Source organism: Puccinia triticina, chromosome 5A (assembly GCF_026914185.1).
Source record: "Puccinia triticina chromosome 5A, complete sequence".
In the NCBI taxonomy this organism is placed as follows: Eukaryota; Fungi; Basidiomycota; class Pucciniomycetes; order Pucciniales; family Pucciniaceae; genus Puccinia; species Puccinia triticina.
In genome coordinates this window covers 2,578,074-2,596,462 of record NC_070562.1, presented here as the reverse complement: position 1 = coordinate 2,596,462, position 18,389 = coordinate 2,578,074, and the positions used below count along the sequence as shown (strand labels likewise).

The 18,389-nt window shown below is 44.3% G+C and overlaps 2 protein-coding genes across 2 annotated transcripts; one reads left to right on the top strand and one right to left on the bottom strand.

Annotated features, from left to right (window-relative positions):
* Positions 1 to 6,909: 6,909 nt before the first annotated feature.
* PtA15_5A314 (uncharacterized protein) lies at positions 6,910 to 7,923 on the bottom strand (the record flags this gene model as incomplete). Its single annotated transcript, XM_053169062.1, has 4 exons — positions 6,910 to 6,969; positions 7,044 to 7,150; positions 7,238 to 7,442; positions 7,579 to 7,923. The coding sequence occupies 4 exons, from the start codon at positions 7,921 to 7,923 to the stop codon at positions 6,910 to 6,912; spliced, it is 717 nt and encodes a 238-aa protein (XP_053020296.1).
* A 5,461-nt stretch (positions 7,924 to 13,384) lies between these two features.
* Positions 13,385 to 14,694, top strand: PtA15_5A313 (uncharacterized protein; the record flags this gene model as incomplete). The annotated part of the gene is made up of 9 exons (XM_053169061.1): positions 13,385 to 13,588; positions 13,681 to 13,758; positions 13,842 to 13,862; positions 13,939 to 14,027; positions 14,104 to 14,133; positions 14,209 to 14,264; positions 14,346 to 14,410; positions 14,501 to 14,574; positions 14,652 to 14,694. 9 exons carry the CDS (start codon positions 13,385 to 13,387, stop codon positions 14,692 to 14,694), a joined length of 660 nt encoding a protein of 219 aa, XP_053020295.1.
* Between the last annotated feature and the right edge of the window lie 3,695 nt (positions 14,695 to 18,389).

The window sequence follows — 18,389 nt, the reverse complement described above, 5'->3', positions numbered from 1 at the left end:
AGTACTCATCTACAGGTGCCAGGTGCGGGTACAGGTTCCAGGATCTTGGGCTGAACAACAGGCAAGAATTTAGTACAAGTACTTTCCATACACCTGTGACCCAGGGGTTGTCTTGTTTGCACCAAATTTTTACTTTTGGATTACAGGTAATACAACAGTACAACTGCTGTGTTGCAAGTCAAATTGACCTATGAGGCTCTGGTTGGAGGAATCCCAATAATTGCACAGCTCTGACTGGAGGAATGCCTCCAATCACAGGTTGCCTCCTCAATTGTAGGGATTCCTCCAGTAAAAAGGTGTACTGTCTATTTGACTGGAGGAATCCCTCTGGCTGAGGAGGCATACCCCCTTGGCTGGAGTGATTCCAGTCAAAGAGCTACATACATCTCTTTGACCAGAGGGATCCCTCTGTTCAAGCAGGTGTACAGTGGGTTAGCCAAAGTTTTCACTTCCACAATTTACAATGCAGAAGCTCAGGCCCCAGACTTCAAGTCACAAGATTGGCTACAGGGGTGGAAAAGAAGTTCCCAAGAATTATTATGAAATAAAAAAAGTAAGGCCCCGTTTGGAGCCAATATAATCTGGGCAATATATGAGTTTTTTTGCGGGACATCCTATGTGACATCTGATCAGGTCTGCCAAAACTTGATCAGATGTCACAAAATTCCAGATTATATTGCGCATTTATATTGGCTCCAAACAGGGCCTAAAAAAGTAAAAATGAAAAATATGAAAAATATCTAATTTACTGCAAGTTTCTCAGAATGTTCATTACTGTTCCAACCAAGGAGGGAAAATAAGAGAGCACAGCATGGCATGCAATAAGAATGATAAAAAATGAAATTTTTTGAAACCATTTTCAATATTTTTTGGGGGTTACTAAACGTACCCAGGTATTTCCGCGTTTGTACCCGGTTTTTGCGTACCCCCTTTTCCGCGTATGTACCCGGTTTTTTTCTACTCATTTCTACGCAACGCAAATAGGCTTAAAATTCATCTAAAATCCTGAAAAGAATTATGACACATTCAAAATTCCAAAAAAGCAACTTTAAATGATTTAATTAATTTTTTGCATACCCCCTTTTCCCCAGTGTGTACTAAGGGAATATCTTTTTTGTTACATGTACCAGGGTTCCAAAAAATTGAGGGAACATTTAAACATGCATTAGAAGCTTCCTTTGAAATTTTTGAGAGAAAAAAATAGGTACGTGGCGGGTTCATGGTGTGCTTAGTAGAAAAATGACTGCTACATGTATAACTTTTTTGTTACACATTTAAAGAGTCTAAAAATTTCAAAAATGTTTCTATGGTGTATATTCTGTGCTCCAATAAATTTATAGCAATGGGGTAAACACCAAACATGAGATATAGGGGGGGCGGGCAGCCTTAATAGGAGCAATCTGGCTAATTATTGAATATCTTTTTTGATAAATTTACCAGAAGTCTAAGGACTGCAGGGGTTATAGAATGATGCATATTCTCTGCGCTCTGAAACTTTTGGCAATATTGGTACCTCAGAACGTCAGATATAAGGGGTGCGCAGTAAGGCAATATGACTACCACACACCCCTTATATTTCATGTTCTGAGGTACCAATATTGCCAAAAGTTTCAGAGCGCAGAGAATATGCATCATTATGTAACCCCTTAAGTCCTTAGACTTCTGGGAAATTTATCAAAAAAAATATTCAATAATTAGGCAGATTGTTCCTATTAAGGCTGCCCGGCCCCCCTATATCTCATGTTTGGTGTTTACCCCATTGCTATAAATTTATTGGAGCACAGAATATACACCATAGAAACATTTTTGAAATTTTTAGACTCTTTAAATGTGTAACAAAAAAGTTATACATGTAGCAGTCATTTTTCTACTAAGCACACCATGAACCCGCCACGTACCTATTTTTTTCTCTCAAAAATTTCAAAGGAAGCTTCTAATGCATGTTTAAATGTTCCCTCAATTTTTTGGAACCCTGGTACATGTAACAAAAAAGATATTCCCTTAGTACACACTGGGGAAAAGGGGGTATGCAAAAAATTAATTAAATCATTTAAAGTTGCTTTTTTGGAATTTTGAATGTGTCATAATTCTTTTCAGGATTTTAGATGAATTTTAAGCCTATTTGCGTTGCGTAGAAATGAGTAGAAAAAAACCGGGTACGCACGCGGAAAAGGGGGTACGCAAAAACCGGGTACAAACGCGGAAAAACCGGGTACGTTTAGTAACCCCCTATTTTTTTGGGTGGATGGGCTATCCACCAATTTCAAATTGAACTCAGGGACTGTAGCCCAAATAACCACTAATTTGACTCAATTTATTTGATCCAAGAAAAAGCATTGGCAATGGTTTCAAAAAATTTCATTTTTTATCATTCTTGTTGCATGCCATGCTGTGCTCTCTGATTTTCCCTCCTTGGTTGGAACAGTAATGAACATTCTGAGAAATTTGCAGTAAATTAGATATTTTTCACATTTTTCATTTTTTTATTTTTACTTTTTTTTATTTCATAATCATTCTTTGGAACTTCTTTTCCACCCCTGTAGCCAATCTTGTGACTTGAAGTCTGTGGCCTGAGTTTCTGCATTGAAAATTGTGGAGGTGAAAACTTTGGATAACCCATACACAACTCTTTGACAGGAGGAATCCCTGCGGCCAAGGAGGTGTACATACCTCTGACTGCAGGAACCAATCCCTCCTGTTGGATTTATGTACACCTCTTTGACCAGAGGAATCCCTGTGGTTAAGGAGGTTTACAAACCTCTGAGCGGAGGAATTAATCCCTCCTGTCAGATTTATTTACACCTTGTTGACCGGAGGAATGCCTCCAGTCAAAGAGGTGAGTCAACTCAGCAAGCTGGATATGTGACCAGCTTGTGGGGAGGACATCCCTTGCCAAGCTGGTTAAGCTCACCAAGACAAGGGCCTACTCCTAACAGTCCAGGAGGATGGCTCTTGGCGAGCTGACATACCAGCCTGCCAGGATGACTTGTCTCAGTGACCTGGATACATATGAATCCAGCTTACCAAGAGGACTCACCCCAGTGAGCTGGATACATATGTATCCAGCTTGGTGAGGGAGGTCCTCCTGGATAGCTGGAGACCTCCCTTACCAAGCTGGATATATATATATACCCAGCTTTCCAAGATGAATCCTTGGGAATCTACCCCCAATGACAAGTCCTACCCTCCATCAAAGGGAGTACACACTCAAATAAATGGCTGGGGTGTACCAGCCATTGAGGAGAGTACACACTCCCTTTGATGGCTGGTACAACTTGGCCATTGAAGGGAGTGTGAACTCCTCTTGATGGCAGGGTTGTACCAGACATTGAGGGGAGAAACTCCTTTCAATGGCCAGTACAACCTGGCCATCAAAGGGAGTCTCACTGCAATGACCCAGTTGCACCTTTGACATAGGTGGGAAATTTCACAAGGGACCATGCTTGACTCAAAGGGAGTCCGCACTCCCTTTGATGGCCGGTACAACCCAGCTGTTGAAGCAAGTGCGTACTCCCTTTAATGGTGAGTGCAACTTGGCCATTGGGTGTACATAGACTCCCCTCAATGACCGGGTTGCACCGGCCATCAAAGGGAGTAAACACTCCGTTCAATGGCCATTACAACCTGGCCATCAAAGGGATTACACATTCCCTTCAATTTCTGGCACAACTTGGCCATTGAAGCAAGTGTGTAGTTTGGCTCCCTTCAATGGCCAAGTTGTGTCAGCCATTGAAGGGAGTATGTACTCCGAGATCACCAATGAAATGTTTTGGGGTGTGGTATAAATGAGCTCAAAGGCAACTGTGTTGAAGAAAGCCGACCTGTGGGACATCATTCCTGGAGGCTGGGAGACATACAGATAACAGAGTGATGGATTGGCCAAGGTATGTAGAAGGTGGTCCTCATTTCTCTGTGCAGATGGCAATGCTGAGAGACAGGTTGACGGGGTGGGTGTGGGCTTTCACAAAAGACGCAGATTGTTACCAGTTTTCACAATCACAACCAGAGGGCAAATCAAGCTATCTGCTACATAGCTTGTGTTTGGTCCCAAAACCCTTGCATATGGCGCTTAATTTGAATTGGTGTGCAAAAAACAATTCCCTGGCTGGATATTCCAAACACCAATAAATAACAAAGATTGTAGTCACATTCTACCAATCTGATACTCTCCAGATATGTTTTGCGGCTAGGCCTTGCTGTGTACAGTACAACAAAATGTAACGGGAACATGACAATATTTGACTTGTGTGCCTTCAAAACCTAACATCCAGGGCTTAAAAGAGCACCTTGGTCTACAACTTGCTACTCTACTTGCACATGGCTGAACCCTAGGAAAGTTGAAAACCACAGAGGACTCAATTTGATTACACATCCCCTCCTCTTCTATACAGTGGTAAATATAGGAGCTCCCCATATTCAAATGCATCAATACTTGTAGAGCGAGTAAAAGGAATAGTGCGGACAGGGGGAATCGAACCCGCATCTCCCCGATGCATGCTGGGTTGCTCTACCGTTGAGCTATATCCACAGGTGTGAGGTGTACCAACATATACTACCTCTACACACCCCCTGTACACCTACACCGGTGACAGAGCCCACTAATCCTCCCAGAGGCTCATCCCAGGTACGCAGCTGCCTATAGCGCTGGGCTCATAACCTGTAGAGCGAGTAAAAGGAATAGTGCGGACAGGGGGAATCGAACCCGCATCTCCCCGATGCATGCTGGGTTGCTCTACCGTTGAGCTATATCCACAGGTGTGAGGTGTACCAACATATACTACCTCTACAATACTTTCACACAAAAATTTGTGGATCACTCAGTGCCAATTTGGCCTTGAATACACATGGCCACAAACAAAAACATTGTCACAGATGATTCCTGTGTACAGTGCATGTCTGAGAATGTGAGACAGCAGTCCCCAGCATATATAAATCAGCTAATTAAAGCAGCAGCCACTCAGGCCATGGATTGAGATCCTGTTGAGTTTTGACTTTCAGCCCCAGGTGCCAATGGAGGTGAAAGAGGAGGGGATTTGACCAAGGAGCTTTTTGGGAATGAATTTTCTCTTAATGGGGAATCATTGAGTGGGGTACTCATGAGAAGTTAAAGCTCAGACTCAATACTCTATTTCAAATGTGAGGAGCAGACTTAAGAAGACAACTAGAGAGCCCCCTCAACAAGATCCAAAGGGGGCCTAGACAAGTGACAGGACATGAAGGGACAGGTGAGAGGACATGACAGGTAACAGGACAGAACATGTGACAGGACAGAACAGGGGACAGGACAGATCAGGGGATAGGACAGATCAGGGGACAGGACAGAACAGGGTACTGGACAGGTAACTGGCCAGGTGACAGGGACAGGACAGGACAGGGAACAGGACAGGACAGGGAACAGGACAGGACAGGGAAAAGGACAGGACAGGGAACAGGACAGGACAGGGAACAGGACAGGACAGGGAACAGGACAGGACAGGGAACAGGACAGGACAGGGAACAGGACAGGACAGGGAAAAGGACAGGACAGGGAACATGACAGGACAGGGAACATGACAGGACAGGGAACAGGAAAGGATGACAGGACAGGATAGGATGACTGAACAGGAACAGGAAAGAGACTGTGAGTGGGGAAAGAAACTAGATCCAAGATGTGAAGTTTTTATGGAGTTTGAAGGTGGTTGGGGTTAATAACAGCAGATTTCTCTGCTCCATCCAAAGGTGTCTCTTTCTTATCTGTGAAGCTTCATCAAGCAGGATGTTGTGCCTTTGGCACACCTTGTCATCTCTGCTGCCTTTCCCAAAATACAAGAAAGAAAAAGCTGCCCAGACACAGGCCTCAGAATCATTCTAAATCATTGATGGTGCATGATTGTCCAAAGTGAGTGTGGAAAAAAAAGGTTTTGAGTTCTGAGATAGTCTTTATAAAATGACACAAACACCTTGCTATTTGGATGGAATGCATTACAATGGGGCCAAACTGGAGGTGGCAGAATTATTAGCTGGCACTGAAGCTTAGACATAGGCACAGGATCAGAATAAACTGTCACTACCTGATATCATCCATAGTGGCTTGTCTTTTCAGACATAATTACTGATGAGCCCAACATGTCATTGAATCTATATCAAATTGACTTCAACATCAGTTGCTGCATACTCACTGTTTGACATTCAACTCACATCAGACACAAGGAATGACTAAATTACAGTCTGGCACTCTCTGGAGAGTGCAACCATTCCCCCCCTGGTGACATGTCACTGTTTACATAAAATCATAAAGCCAGTTTTGGCAGGAGATGTCAGCCAACCTTTCCTGAAGCATGCCCTCATTCACTAATCTTTTGCATTTTCCAAATCATTTTTATCTACATTGAACTTTTTTTGATAAAATATTTGTAAAATCTTCAGCAAGGCCCCATATTGATTTGGCAGCAATAAACTGTTGGCAATATTCATTTATTTTTTCATGTCATCACATGACATCTGATCAGGTCTACCAAAACTTTATTGGATTTCACAAGAATCCACAATATAATGTCCATTCCAGGTCACCAGAACCAAAAATTGACCCAGGGTGATTTTGGGAGTCAGGAGTCAAATTCTTTAATTTAGTCCGGCAGATGGAATACAAATTTGGTCAAACGTGACTAAAAAGACAAAACAACTCAATGGTCCCCAAAGTTTCCCAAACTTTCAAAGCGGGCAGAAAAACCTCTTCAGAGGACACATTGATGCAGGAGGAAAAAAACCCTCTTCAGAGAACACATTGATGCAGGCAGAAAAACTGCTTGATTAGCGTAGTGTCAACCCGCTGTTGGTACTAGGTTGGACTCGGAGCCGTAAAAAGCGACTCTAGACTGGAGAAAAATGAATGTGTTTGGTTTTGTCGTAGTGATTTTGTACGTTGCTTGCTCATAGGTCATAGTGGTCGATTCTTCTTTTGACCTGGCACCATAGCCCAATGAAGTAATACTATAATATTCACACCAATGACGAGTCAGATTCGATTATCTTTTGGTCAGCTTGGGTTGTCGAGATTCACGTACCTCGGGAACATCTGATCGTCGAACTATTTTATATGTGACAACGTTTTGAACACCTTTCAAAGTACCCGGTTTCATCCGGGATTTGTCTACCTGTTGGATGTTGGTGACTTGATCATATCACAGCAGAGAAGCTCGATGTTATGAATTGAGGTCCGACATGAATTGGTGACGTTGGGGTGAAAAGAGAAACATACATTGGAATGCAGCTAGTTTGAATTTATGCAAGTAGACGTTTCCAGTGTTTGATGAACGACCGCGGTAATATGCCAAAGTTGCAGGGTTTTTCCCCGATAGGCGCATAAACCAGCGATCGGTGGCAGGCCCGTTCGGATGGATCTCGTAGCTCAGTGAAGCTGAGGATGTGTGGTATACGTGCCAAAGACCCATTATTGCTTTTTTCTGTGCGGGTTTTTCGAAGAGTTGCCAAACAGGCAAGCGGGCAAAAAATATGGGGGAAGATTGTTGGTAGGTTCAGCTCCCAGTTTTGGAAATCAAGTTGCAGGACATATCATCGCTCAGAAATGAGATATCCTACATCGAGTGTGAATCGTAGGAGTTCTTTACCCTCTCCGTTCGAAATTATCGTCGTGCGATCGTCATCGGGGGATTGGCTTATGAGGTAGACGACATGCCCAGTTTCAACGTGGACAACCTCGACTTTTTTGCCGTTGTCGATGTGGAGCTCGCGGTCCCAGACTAAACTCCCTTCCGGGACATCGATGTCAATGATCGGGGTATGGGGGGCACGGCTCCAGGCAGGGAACCCACGGAAGTGGTTAAGCTTATGTGGAGTGGCCTCAGGGCTGGGCAGACCAAAAATGAGCTTAAGATGGATTGTAAAGAGTGACAGACCGAGTACTAGCAGTGAAGAGATAGACATGGTGCGAATGCGAATAGAGTTAGACAAAGTGCGCAGTGTCGAAAAGACCAAGGTTATGTACTTACCCGAGCAGTCTCCAAAAGAATGATGATGCGACCACCCACGGCGGACCACGGCCGGAAGGCTTGATGTATTTTTCCATGAACAGTCCCGGCGTTTAGTACTGGAGGGTGTATGCAAAAGATTTGAGGGAAGCCATGGACGAGACTTCTGCGGACAAGATAGCCGATGAGGGTGGCTGGATCACCACATTTTATACCTGATATTGACTTGTGTTTATTGGTCGAATGCAATGCTATAAGTTATGGGGTTGTTGGGCACAGCCCCAGCTTAATCTCCCCCCATTCTGCCATACATAAAAACAGTACAGCCCGGTGGCAACAGCCCTTCCTGGCTGCCGGACCGCCGGTGCCGAAGTGAAGATGATCGAACTTAACACAGTCCCTCCGAGGAGGTGGGACTTGCCGGCAAGCGGTGATCTTTGGCACATGGGAGGAATTCTATTTTTTGAGAAAACACCACTTTTTTTAATAATCTCTCACTTGCTCCCTCATCTTTATGACATTCTTTCTCATTTTTTTTAACCAAATGAAAGCTCTCCATGTTGCGGAGGGAACCACATCTTCAAAAGTTCCATTTTCTGGCTTCTTCTTTGTGTAATCAAAGCAACAAACCATCCATCTTCCTCCTGAGAGGGAGGAGTGACTTTGTAATTGACCTGCACTAACAAGAAAACCCTTAGAAACTGCTATAAGCAGTTGAGATGCAGAAGCTCAAAGGAAGCTTGAGGTGATACTCAATAAGGATTGCCAAGTGAACCTGACCCGCGGCGGGTGCAGGTACACCACGGACGCACTTCGTTGCGTCTTTTCCAAACGTTGTTCAAAGTGACGGAAAATTATCAAAAGAAATTCGAAGTGGCCGGCCCACTCGTTGGGATTTCGAATACTCCTCAATTTTTTTCCCAATTTTTGGGAAATAATTTGAGGAATAATTGAGTGGAAACTCAATCCGGAAAATATCTGGGATATCCGCCGGAGTTGCCGGAGAAACTCCGGTGAAAACCTTATTCAACTGCCATTCGAATCTCATTTGATTGCCCTCCAAACCACTTTCGAGGTCATTTTGATTCCACTTCGACTATCATCCTCAGCCACCAACAATCAAACAGAATTCGAACATCACCAGAAATATTTGTTCAAAAATCAACCATCGCCAGCAGTATATGATCTCAAGTCAAGCATCCAACATGGATATCTCCCCCATTGCAATTTGTCTCCGCATTGCAAACTCGCCCTCCCAGCTTGCCTCCGACCCACCTTGCACGTTATGGAAAACCGGGAACCTAGCTCACACCACGACGACAGAGGAGGAGAAAACCAGAGTGGTATCTCCCAAAACGTAAGTTAACTCCCTCCCATCTTTGCCCTGATATCGATATCCATTTGGGCCATGCACTGATGGCTTGCACCACCCGCCTCAGGCCCAATCGCAGCCTTGCCGCAATGAGGCTCCAGCCCCTCTCTCAGGCGACAATGACGGACCCCCTCCCCCGCGGCGCCTGCTACCTTGGAAGCGCAAGTCTACCATCAAGAGGCTTCAGGTACTCTGCCCGGACATGTTTGACCCGTCACGTGCCGAGGTCAAAGATTGCAAGCCGTTGCCGTCTTTACTTGTTGACCAACTTCAGTCATCGGGCTCTTCAACCCCGCCAAACCCAAAGCGCGCAAAGTCAAGCTCCAGTTCCCCCCCCTCTGATGGCGACCTCACAATGGAGGCCTATATTGACCTCTGCCACATCCATCCCGGCGACACCCAGACTCACGCGGCGATTGAGTGGCACTCCCTCTACCACTGGTCAATCTTCAAGACCACCTTGATCTGAAGGCTCTGCAAACTGGGGATCCGCTATGGCCCGGCAGTCTTGCTCATGGGCGGGGTCCACAAAGCCATGAAGAGACTGCACCAGGATTAACAATCCCAATCCTGTCCTGGAAATCCCTTGTTCTGCACATGCCTTGCTCCCCCCCTCCCCTGTTCATCCTCCATTGGCAATGTTTTTTTTCTTGCTTATCTTACACTTCCACCTATCTTTTCCAGGCTTGTCCTGAATTTTATTTTCTGCTACTGGTCAGAAAACTTTGTGTTGTATGCTGCTGCATGCTTTATCTTATTCTCCAGATAATTTTATATGATTTCTTGGGTGCTTCCTTAAAATTAGATATGATAAATTTTCTGCTTATCATATCTCTGCCAACTTAAGTCTGTCTGCCAACTTAAGTCTGTCTGCCAACTTAAGTCTGAAGAGTAACTCTGAGTCAATTAAACACCATCATGCACTCCAATCAGGTCATGTCCCTTTGAATGCTTTTCAATTCAAAATCAAAAAGGCTCCATACCCAATTTGCTCGGCGTGTGGAGTTAGGGAATCAGTTGAACATTATCTCGTTTCCTGCTCTAGGTTTGACGGGGCTAGGGCAACAGCCAGAAGGATTCTGCATGATGAGAGAATCACTGAGATCATGGCCAGGACACTCCTCCACAAACCCAAGGCATTCAAGGCAACCAAGAGATTCATTCAGATCTCAGCTTGACTCCCTCAATCTCAAAGGGGAGAGGACGCCAAAGGAACCCACCCATGACCCCCAGATCTATCTGAGTCTTTTCCCCACCCAGATCTTTCTTTCTTTTTATTTGCCTCAACCCTTTTTTCCTTTTTCTTCTCTTCCTTTCTGCTTCTTTACTCTTGTTCCCTCTCAAAACCTATCCTGCATATGTCCCCATTACAGAAATTCATTTGTTACTTCTTGTCCCTTCTTTTTTGTGAGAATTCACGCCAAGGTGAAAGGCAACATCCCCACAAAGTGAGGAGGTTGCTGGGATCTCAAACAGCTGCGGAAAATGGTAAGCAAAGCAAACCATTTCCCGCAGTCCAAATAGCCACGCAGCGGAGAAATGCAGATACTGATTACATTGCTTTGACAATTACAGTTTTGGCACCCGCGAGCAGCAAGAACAGACACGTGGAAAAACACTGTCCCAGACCGTTAATCAACAGGATCTCAACCAAAACCAAAGGTAAGGATGAGACCTGTTTTTAACTGGTTAAACAGATCAGCTAACGCTATCCTATATCCTATCAGACATCACCAATCAGGAGAAGACCAAAACTCACGTCGTAACTACTCAAAGAGGAGAAACAAAAGACGGTGAGGGTTTGAGTTAAGAAGCAAGGCACAGAGAAACATCAAACTAAAATAGAACCTCATTGTTATAAACAGATAACATTGAGCGTCTACTACGTTGTTTTGCCTCCACTAAAACAGCTGGACAAAAGGAGCCTTAAGGCCTTGTCAAGTAAGAGAGTTTAAGAAAAGACAAACTGAAGGAGCACAAACTAACAAACAACGTCACAACAGTTCCGTGCCAAATCTACTTTCTATTTACTCTCAACAGCCTGGTGAATCTGTTGGGATTTTGACTGAGTACCGCAGCACGAGGAAGCAAAAGATGAGCCAGTGGGCTCGAGAGAGAGGGCAGTGAGGGTTGAGGGCTCACCGGATTGGCTCAGGATGGAGGTGCGGAAAAAAATGAGGAAGAACCAATGAGAGTTGATTGCAGGTTGTAGGCTATGTATATATAGACTACATACAGGGAATCAACTTGTGGGCAACATGACAATGAATATTCATAGAAGAAAAAGGAACTTGATGGAACTCTCAACAAGATGTCACAAGGGAGACAAGACTTTCACATACAGAGCACACACACATCAGAGGATAAGGAGCATTGGGAAAGTCTGACTATCTAATCTCGGCAGGGACAACGTCAACAAGGCAAGTAGGGATGACAAACATGACCACAAACATACAACCAGACCATAAGAAATGTGAGAGCATAATGATTCTAATGGAGTCAAGTGAGATGACAAGGAAGTGGAAGGGAGGCAGAAGGCATAAAAGAGGAGAGTCCAGGAGGACGAAAATCCAACAGAATCAACCACGGCCACCAATCTTTTTCCTAAGAAAGAGCTGCCAACCGCTTGCTCTTAGGTAAATTTCTCTACCCGCTAAATCTCTGCATCATATAAGTTGCACATACAATTAGCTGGTTTACTAAAGAAATGCACCTCTTAGTCCTTTGGATTCTTTCATTTTTTACATAAATTGTGGTTGTACCCCGCAACATTTTTGTCTTCTAGATGAATATGCATAGTGCACAATGTTAAATCAAATCTGCACTTAAGTAAAAAAAAAGGAGTGTTTACTAAAATAAAATAAAAGGGTGCTCAGGGGGATGCTCATTTGCCAGGTTGAAAATCTGCCTCAGCCTACTGCATGAGCACTACAGCATGTTCAGCATTGAGATTCTGAACAAGGTACACACTCAAGGTGCACCAGCACAGAATTTGGGTGCTTGACTCCAGCTTGAGCTGAGGCTTCATTCAAGCTTGCTGCATCTCAACTGCAAGCAGTTTCTTAGAGTTTTTCTTGCAGTGCACTTAGGCCAAAACTGTGTTTGGGTAATGGTCACATCTGGTTCTACAACATTTGGAGATATGTATGTAACATGCTGAAAAGTTCAATTTGTGTATGCATGTAACTTGTGGTGCTGTTGGGAAAAATGTGCTCTGAAGAAACAATCAAAGATGATCTCAAACTGGAAAAGTTTCTTGAGCCTTTTTGGTCCTTCTTTGCCTAACAAGTGACACAACAGGTTGCGTAGATTAGTCAGAAATATAAGCATATGATAGCCCACTGCAACTCGAAGCCGCTCCACTTTTAGTAAAAAAAGCGGTAGCGTAGCGGCTCTTTTTTCGACGGCTGAGCATGTAGCGTTAGTGACTTGTTGGCCGTTTTCTCCTACGCTACGCCGCGTTACAGCCTGTTGAGCCGGAGCGGCAGAAACCCGCGACAAAGAGCTGTGAAGCAGCGTAGCGGGTGCTTTGTTGCGGCCTGCGTGCGCAGCGCTAGCGCCAAACCGATAACCGCTTGCGTTACGCTACACTACGCCCAAATGTTAGCGCAGCTGGCCCAGTATTGCCTGTTGCTCATCATTCCCTTCCCTTTTGGGGATGTATTTATATTGCTGCATGCCTCGGGTTCCGTCTACCGGCAGTGCTCATCGAGCTGGCTCATGTTGCCTATGGCTCCCTTGACAGTCAAGGTTTGGTTGTCAAGCCAGTCTCTTTCTTTCGAAAAATTACGTTTCACTGTCAAGGTTTCACTGTTTTCGTAATGGACTGGTTATGATTATGTAGAGGAGTGCTACTCCGTCTCTCCCCCGAGACCGAGAGCACAAACGCGACCAAGACCAGCAGGGAAGTCTATGTATAAATGAGGACTCCATCAAGCCAGTACCACGTACTCCTCTAAGCCAGCGCGTCTGAACGTTGTCAACTTGTACATAGCGTAACAAATAACCAATTCAATCACTCAGTAACTCTGAAATCTGTTCCACAATGAAAGCTACTGCATCTCTGATCTGCCTTGTTGCACTTTCCTTATCTGTGGCGACGGCTTTCTCTGATCCTGCTAAGCCTCACACGACGTGCTACGATCACTTTCTGCATACAGGTAAAAAATGTGTTTATGCTTCCGCCAACCCGAATGAACGATGCCCTCCGCCACCAGATCCTCCCAAAGCCCCTGCAACAGTTCCCCAGGTGAGTTGGATTCGTTTTCGTGGGTTGGCCATCGAGAGTGTTGTGCTAATGATGCACCCGCATACGTATTCTTTTCTCTGTCATCGGTGTAGTTCACAGTGCAACAGGCTAGAAAGACTAAGCGCAGCGAAGAGCACCTTTTGGAACGCCGATATGACACCACCATACCGGTCAGCCACTCAACTATTTTTCAGCGCTCCCCCGGGGAAGACAGCTGACTCGATTTTTGGTTTAACTTTTTTTCCTCTTGTAGGTCACCAAAGCCGTCAGGATGGTATATGTATGTTCTCTCGACCTTATTCTTGGGTCGAATTGAATCATATCAGCTGTCTGATGAGAATAATTTTCAGACCTGCCCTGAGTCCAGTAACCCAGGAGATGGATTAGGTGTATGTCTCTGGGCCGGAGCTGGCGGTAATTCTAACGGTTGGGTCAACCAGTACGTCCAAGCAGCTCTGAACATAGGTAAATCAGCGTGCTAATCTGTCCATTGCTACCACATTTTCAATATATAGGGAAAACAAATCCAACTGCGGGAAACAAATGTAAGTGTCCTACACTGTTAGAAAGTTTTCACTTACTGTACTTTATCCAGACGACTAATTGATAGAGAAATTCAGATACATTCAAAGGAAAGGTGATGCAAAAAATCCTCATTATGCCAAAGTAATTGGTGGTAAGTCAAACACTTGTGGCCAAACCGTCTTTAAAATTCAGAATGTAAGGATAACGACTGATACTGTTCTTTTAATCGTAGGCTGTGACTTTGGACCAAACATCGATGAAACAGTGGGGTGCTTCAATATTGCAGTCAATGAAGCGGTGAGCAGATTGAGTGACTCACTTCCCTTCAAGCCAACGAGCAAGTGGATTTATGAAGATCAATTGATCAATGGTGATCCGTCTTGGTAGCTCTTTGAGAAACTCAACCCCACCGAGGCGGAACGTAAGAATGGCGCCCTTTGCGATGTCACCACTTGGGATTTGTGCGTCAATAGCCTTGTCCTCCTTCCTCCACATTTATCTCTTCGTTCGCTAATCTTCCCTTATCTTTCTTGAATAGCAACAACCTTAAGGGCACTAAGCCAGAGAACGCTTCATACTGAGAGATTTCTTCCGTGTAGCCAGCCTTTCTCCTGTTCATATCTCTGTACCTTCCCCTGTTAGTTTTGTTTCCCGGTAGGAACCGATGAAATAAATCGCGTTTCTTTTTCCTCTGTTGGAAAATATTGCATTTCTGAAACTCAAATTACTACACCACAATTATGTTCCAATTATCACGTGAAGCAATCCATGAATTCCATGTACAGATGGCCTCGAAGAGAAGCTTAGCTAGGATTCAGGTAGCTGGGGAATTAATCAGTAACTTCTGCTTTGAGCTATGGAGGGAAATGAGTACTGTCAATGACTTCCAATTCCTAGACAGGAGTAGAATTTAAGCTGTATGGATAATTTTCTCAACGAGGGCTGTTTGTGTCCTCATTTCATTTACACTAGAGTTCAGAGGCGGCTGCGCCGCCTACATTTTCACCTCACCACTCACTCATTTCATTGGAAGGAATTCAATACTTCACTACAAATTGTTTAACCACACAATCCTGTTTATAAAGAAAGAGTCTTAGCCTAAAATCTCAAGCTGATTTTAACAGGTCAAAGCTCAACTATAGGATCCCATTTGCTATGCAACACTATAGCCAATAGGCAATCACTGTATTTTGGGTTTTTGTCTTTTATCTTTTTCTTGAATGACACCACAAGAACTCCGCTGAAGTTGGAATCATCCACAGTAGAGCCTTCAAAATTAGACCTTTACAGCATGGCCGGGCAAATAATTGAAGGCAGGTGCAATGGATGCATCAATTGATAACATAAACTTGCCAGTGACTTTATAAATATAGTTGCAAGAGCTGTTGGTATCAAGTGATACCTCATAGTCTATTGGTTCTGATTTATTGCAAGTGAAAAAGCTGGTGGTATTGATTGGACCATACTGTTGTGTATTGCCAAATAGGACAGAAGACTGTTGCATGCCGGAATCAACAAATAGTCAAGTTATACACAATGAAGCGAACTCACAGGCTCTTCAGTTTCAAATAAGGATTGACATGTAAGTGAACAATTTCCTGACGTGTTCTGATTACCAGCCATAGTGCACAAGAGTTGTAAAAGTGGACTGCTGAAGCACTTCATTTGGTACAAAAACTACATGGGGCTGCACCAGCCATCTTTTAAATAGGCTTGTGGCCCAAATAGCTCAAACGTCAAACACCATCAAATCAGGTGAGCTCTGGCAAAAGCACTGACCCCTGAACTGTTGTGATGTTTAGTGAATTTGCCGCCAGCCATGCATACATAGTTTGGATAATACAAACTGCTGAGGCTATCGTCACATGCATCTGACCATTGCACATTCATAGCAATCCAGACTCAGCTACGGTCCCAAGGCATTGGTGGCGGACTCTGTATATAGAGCCAAGAGCGGCATACAATTAAGGTGGAGATGCCAAGAGCGGCATACATGTAAGGCGGAGATTCCGAGAGCGGCATACAAGTAAGGCGGAGATGCCGAGAGCGGCGAACAACAGAGATGAAGCAACAGACACAACAGACCAAGGGCAGTCAAAGATCAAAGAAGATGGCCAGAGGACATGACCTTAGGCGGAGATATGGTAGGGGTTACCATACCCGGGAGCAGGAGACTTCACAACTGTTCCAGGTTCACCCGGTGACCATTTGAAAAAGGGACTGAGACATGGAAAAGTTCTGTTGTCTCGTGCCGTCTATAGCAATCGCTATGAAGATACCAAATGCACGCGGTGCATTTCAAATGCTAAACCTGTTGAATGCACAGGATGTTGATGGAGAAAAGGAGCCGCTGTGGAACTCCTAAAAGATCAGGAAAGAGCTGTGAGGGGAAATAGTCAACTACACTACTAATAATGTAGGAGAGGCTACAGGTGCTGGTGAGGCTGCCCTCTAGACTAATGCTGATGGAGAGAGGGTTACACTAAGAAAAAGAAAAGGGTGTGGCTGATGATTCTCTTTGACTTAGATGGCTTTAACACTTTATGAGTCTGAGGTGTATCAATCCTACTGAGTGAGAGAGGAGAAGTGAGAAGGGGAAAAGCAGAAGCTCTTGGGAGTCACTCTGAGATGGGTAATGAGATATATGCTGAGGGATATATTTCTATGGTGATGAAAGTGTATCTAAGTGTGATTTGTAAAGGTGCTACAGAGGGGATGTAGTAGAAAGTGCATGATGGGGATACAATATCTAGAGGGGTGTTTATATATGTGAGAAGTACTACAGGGGGGTGATACATGATGAGCACATAGTAACAATATCTGAAGATGAGCAGTAATGATGAAGGCGCAATGACCAAAGAGTGTACATGAAAGGTAACTATGTAGAAGATGAAATAATGATGAGCATTTGATAATAACTACAAGAGCTATGACTGATATCATATGAAGAGAAAAATGAGTAATGAAGTTATGTAAGATCTGCAGTCCTATGTAGCTATGATACTAATGAATGATGTATGTAATAATGCTAAGGATATGTATGAAGAAAATACCTGCCAAAACTATACATGCCAATAACTGCTGATCCATTTGGAAATCCTAGGTGAAATGAGTGGGTGACTAGGGGTAAAATGGGGTGTAGAATCTGAATATGAAGTAATAATGAGGTATTTATGAAGGGTTTAGGTGATATGAGGGTGATAGTATGAACAGGAACAGGGTTACCACACCGCTTTGTATTCAGGGGAAGCCCGAAAGGGTTTAAGAAGGAGGGTGATTGGAGTCCGGAGGATTCTGCCATTGCAGATCCAGTGGGGGCCAACGGCTGCCCACACGGTGGTCTTGCAATCAATTTTTTTTGGCTGCTGGCGGGAGTTTGACCTTTAAGGTTGAAGGAGGAATGTGAGGGATTTTTGCTGGTGGGGAAGTCATTTGAGGGATTTATGCTGGTGTGACTTCTCCTTTGAGGGATTTTTGCTGCATGGAAGCTTCTATTGAGGGATTTTAGCTAGTGTGCCATGTGATAAACATGTGATCCAACATGTGACTGATGATGTCATGTGACCATACAGGGGTACATGTGTACGCCTGTATAAACTACACCCTAGCTATGTACTTGTACCTGATTCTATACTATGTACTACCAAATATAATTCTGTAGTATTTGATTATCCCACTTTCTTAAATCCACAGAATTCTAGACCTGCAGATCTAAGTTTTGGGGTGTTTTTTTCTCACAAAATGGGGCCAAAAATGAGTTTTGTCACTATTATCTTACGGCTTCAAACCAAAGAAAATTTGAATTTATGCACGGCTAATAACCGTATAACACATGGAGCTGACTCAGCCAGCTCACATATGTATGCATATGCAATAATTCTTCCAAGTCAAAGTCCCGTGTCTAGGTCAAGATTGCTCCTCCAAGTTCAACATCAATCTACCTTGCTCCCAGGACCTCACAAACGTAAGCTCAATCACTCGGACTCATTTTCAAATCAGCTCATCCCATCATATTCCAGGCAGCTCCACTAATCCAACTCCAACCCCACTCACCTTGTAGTAGAGCTGGTCAAAACGAACCCGTTGCGGGTACCCGGTATCCGTTGGCGGGTACCCGCTCGTGGGCAGCGGGTACCCGCTAGCGGGTGCGGGTGCGGATGTGGATGCCTGGGATTCCGGGAAAAAGCCTGCGGGTACCCGGGTAGTTCAATCCACACCCGCCCACCTCTTCGGCTGGAAGGCCTGATCCCTTCCGGTTGCCAAGGTTTTACAGCCT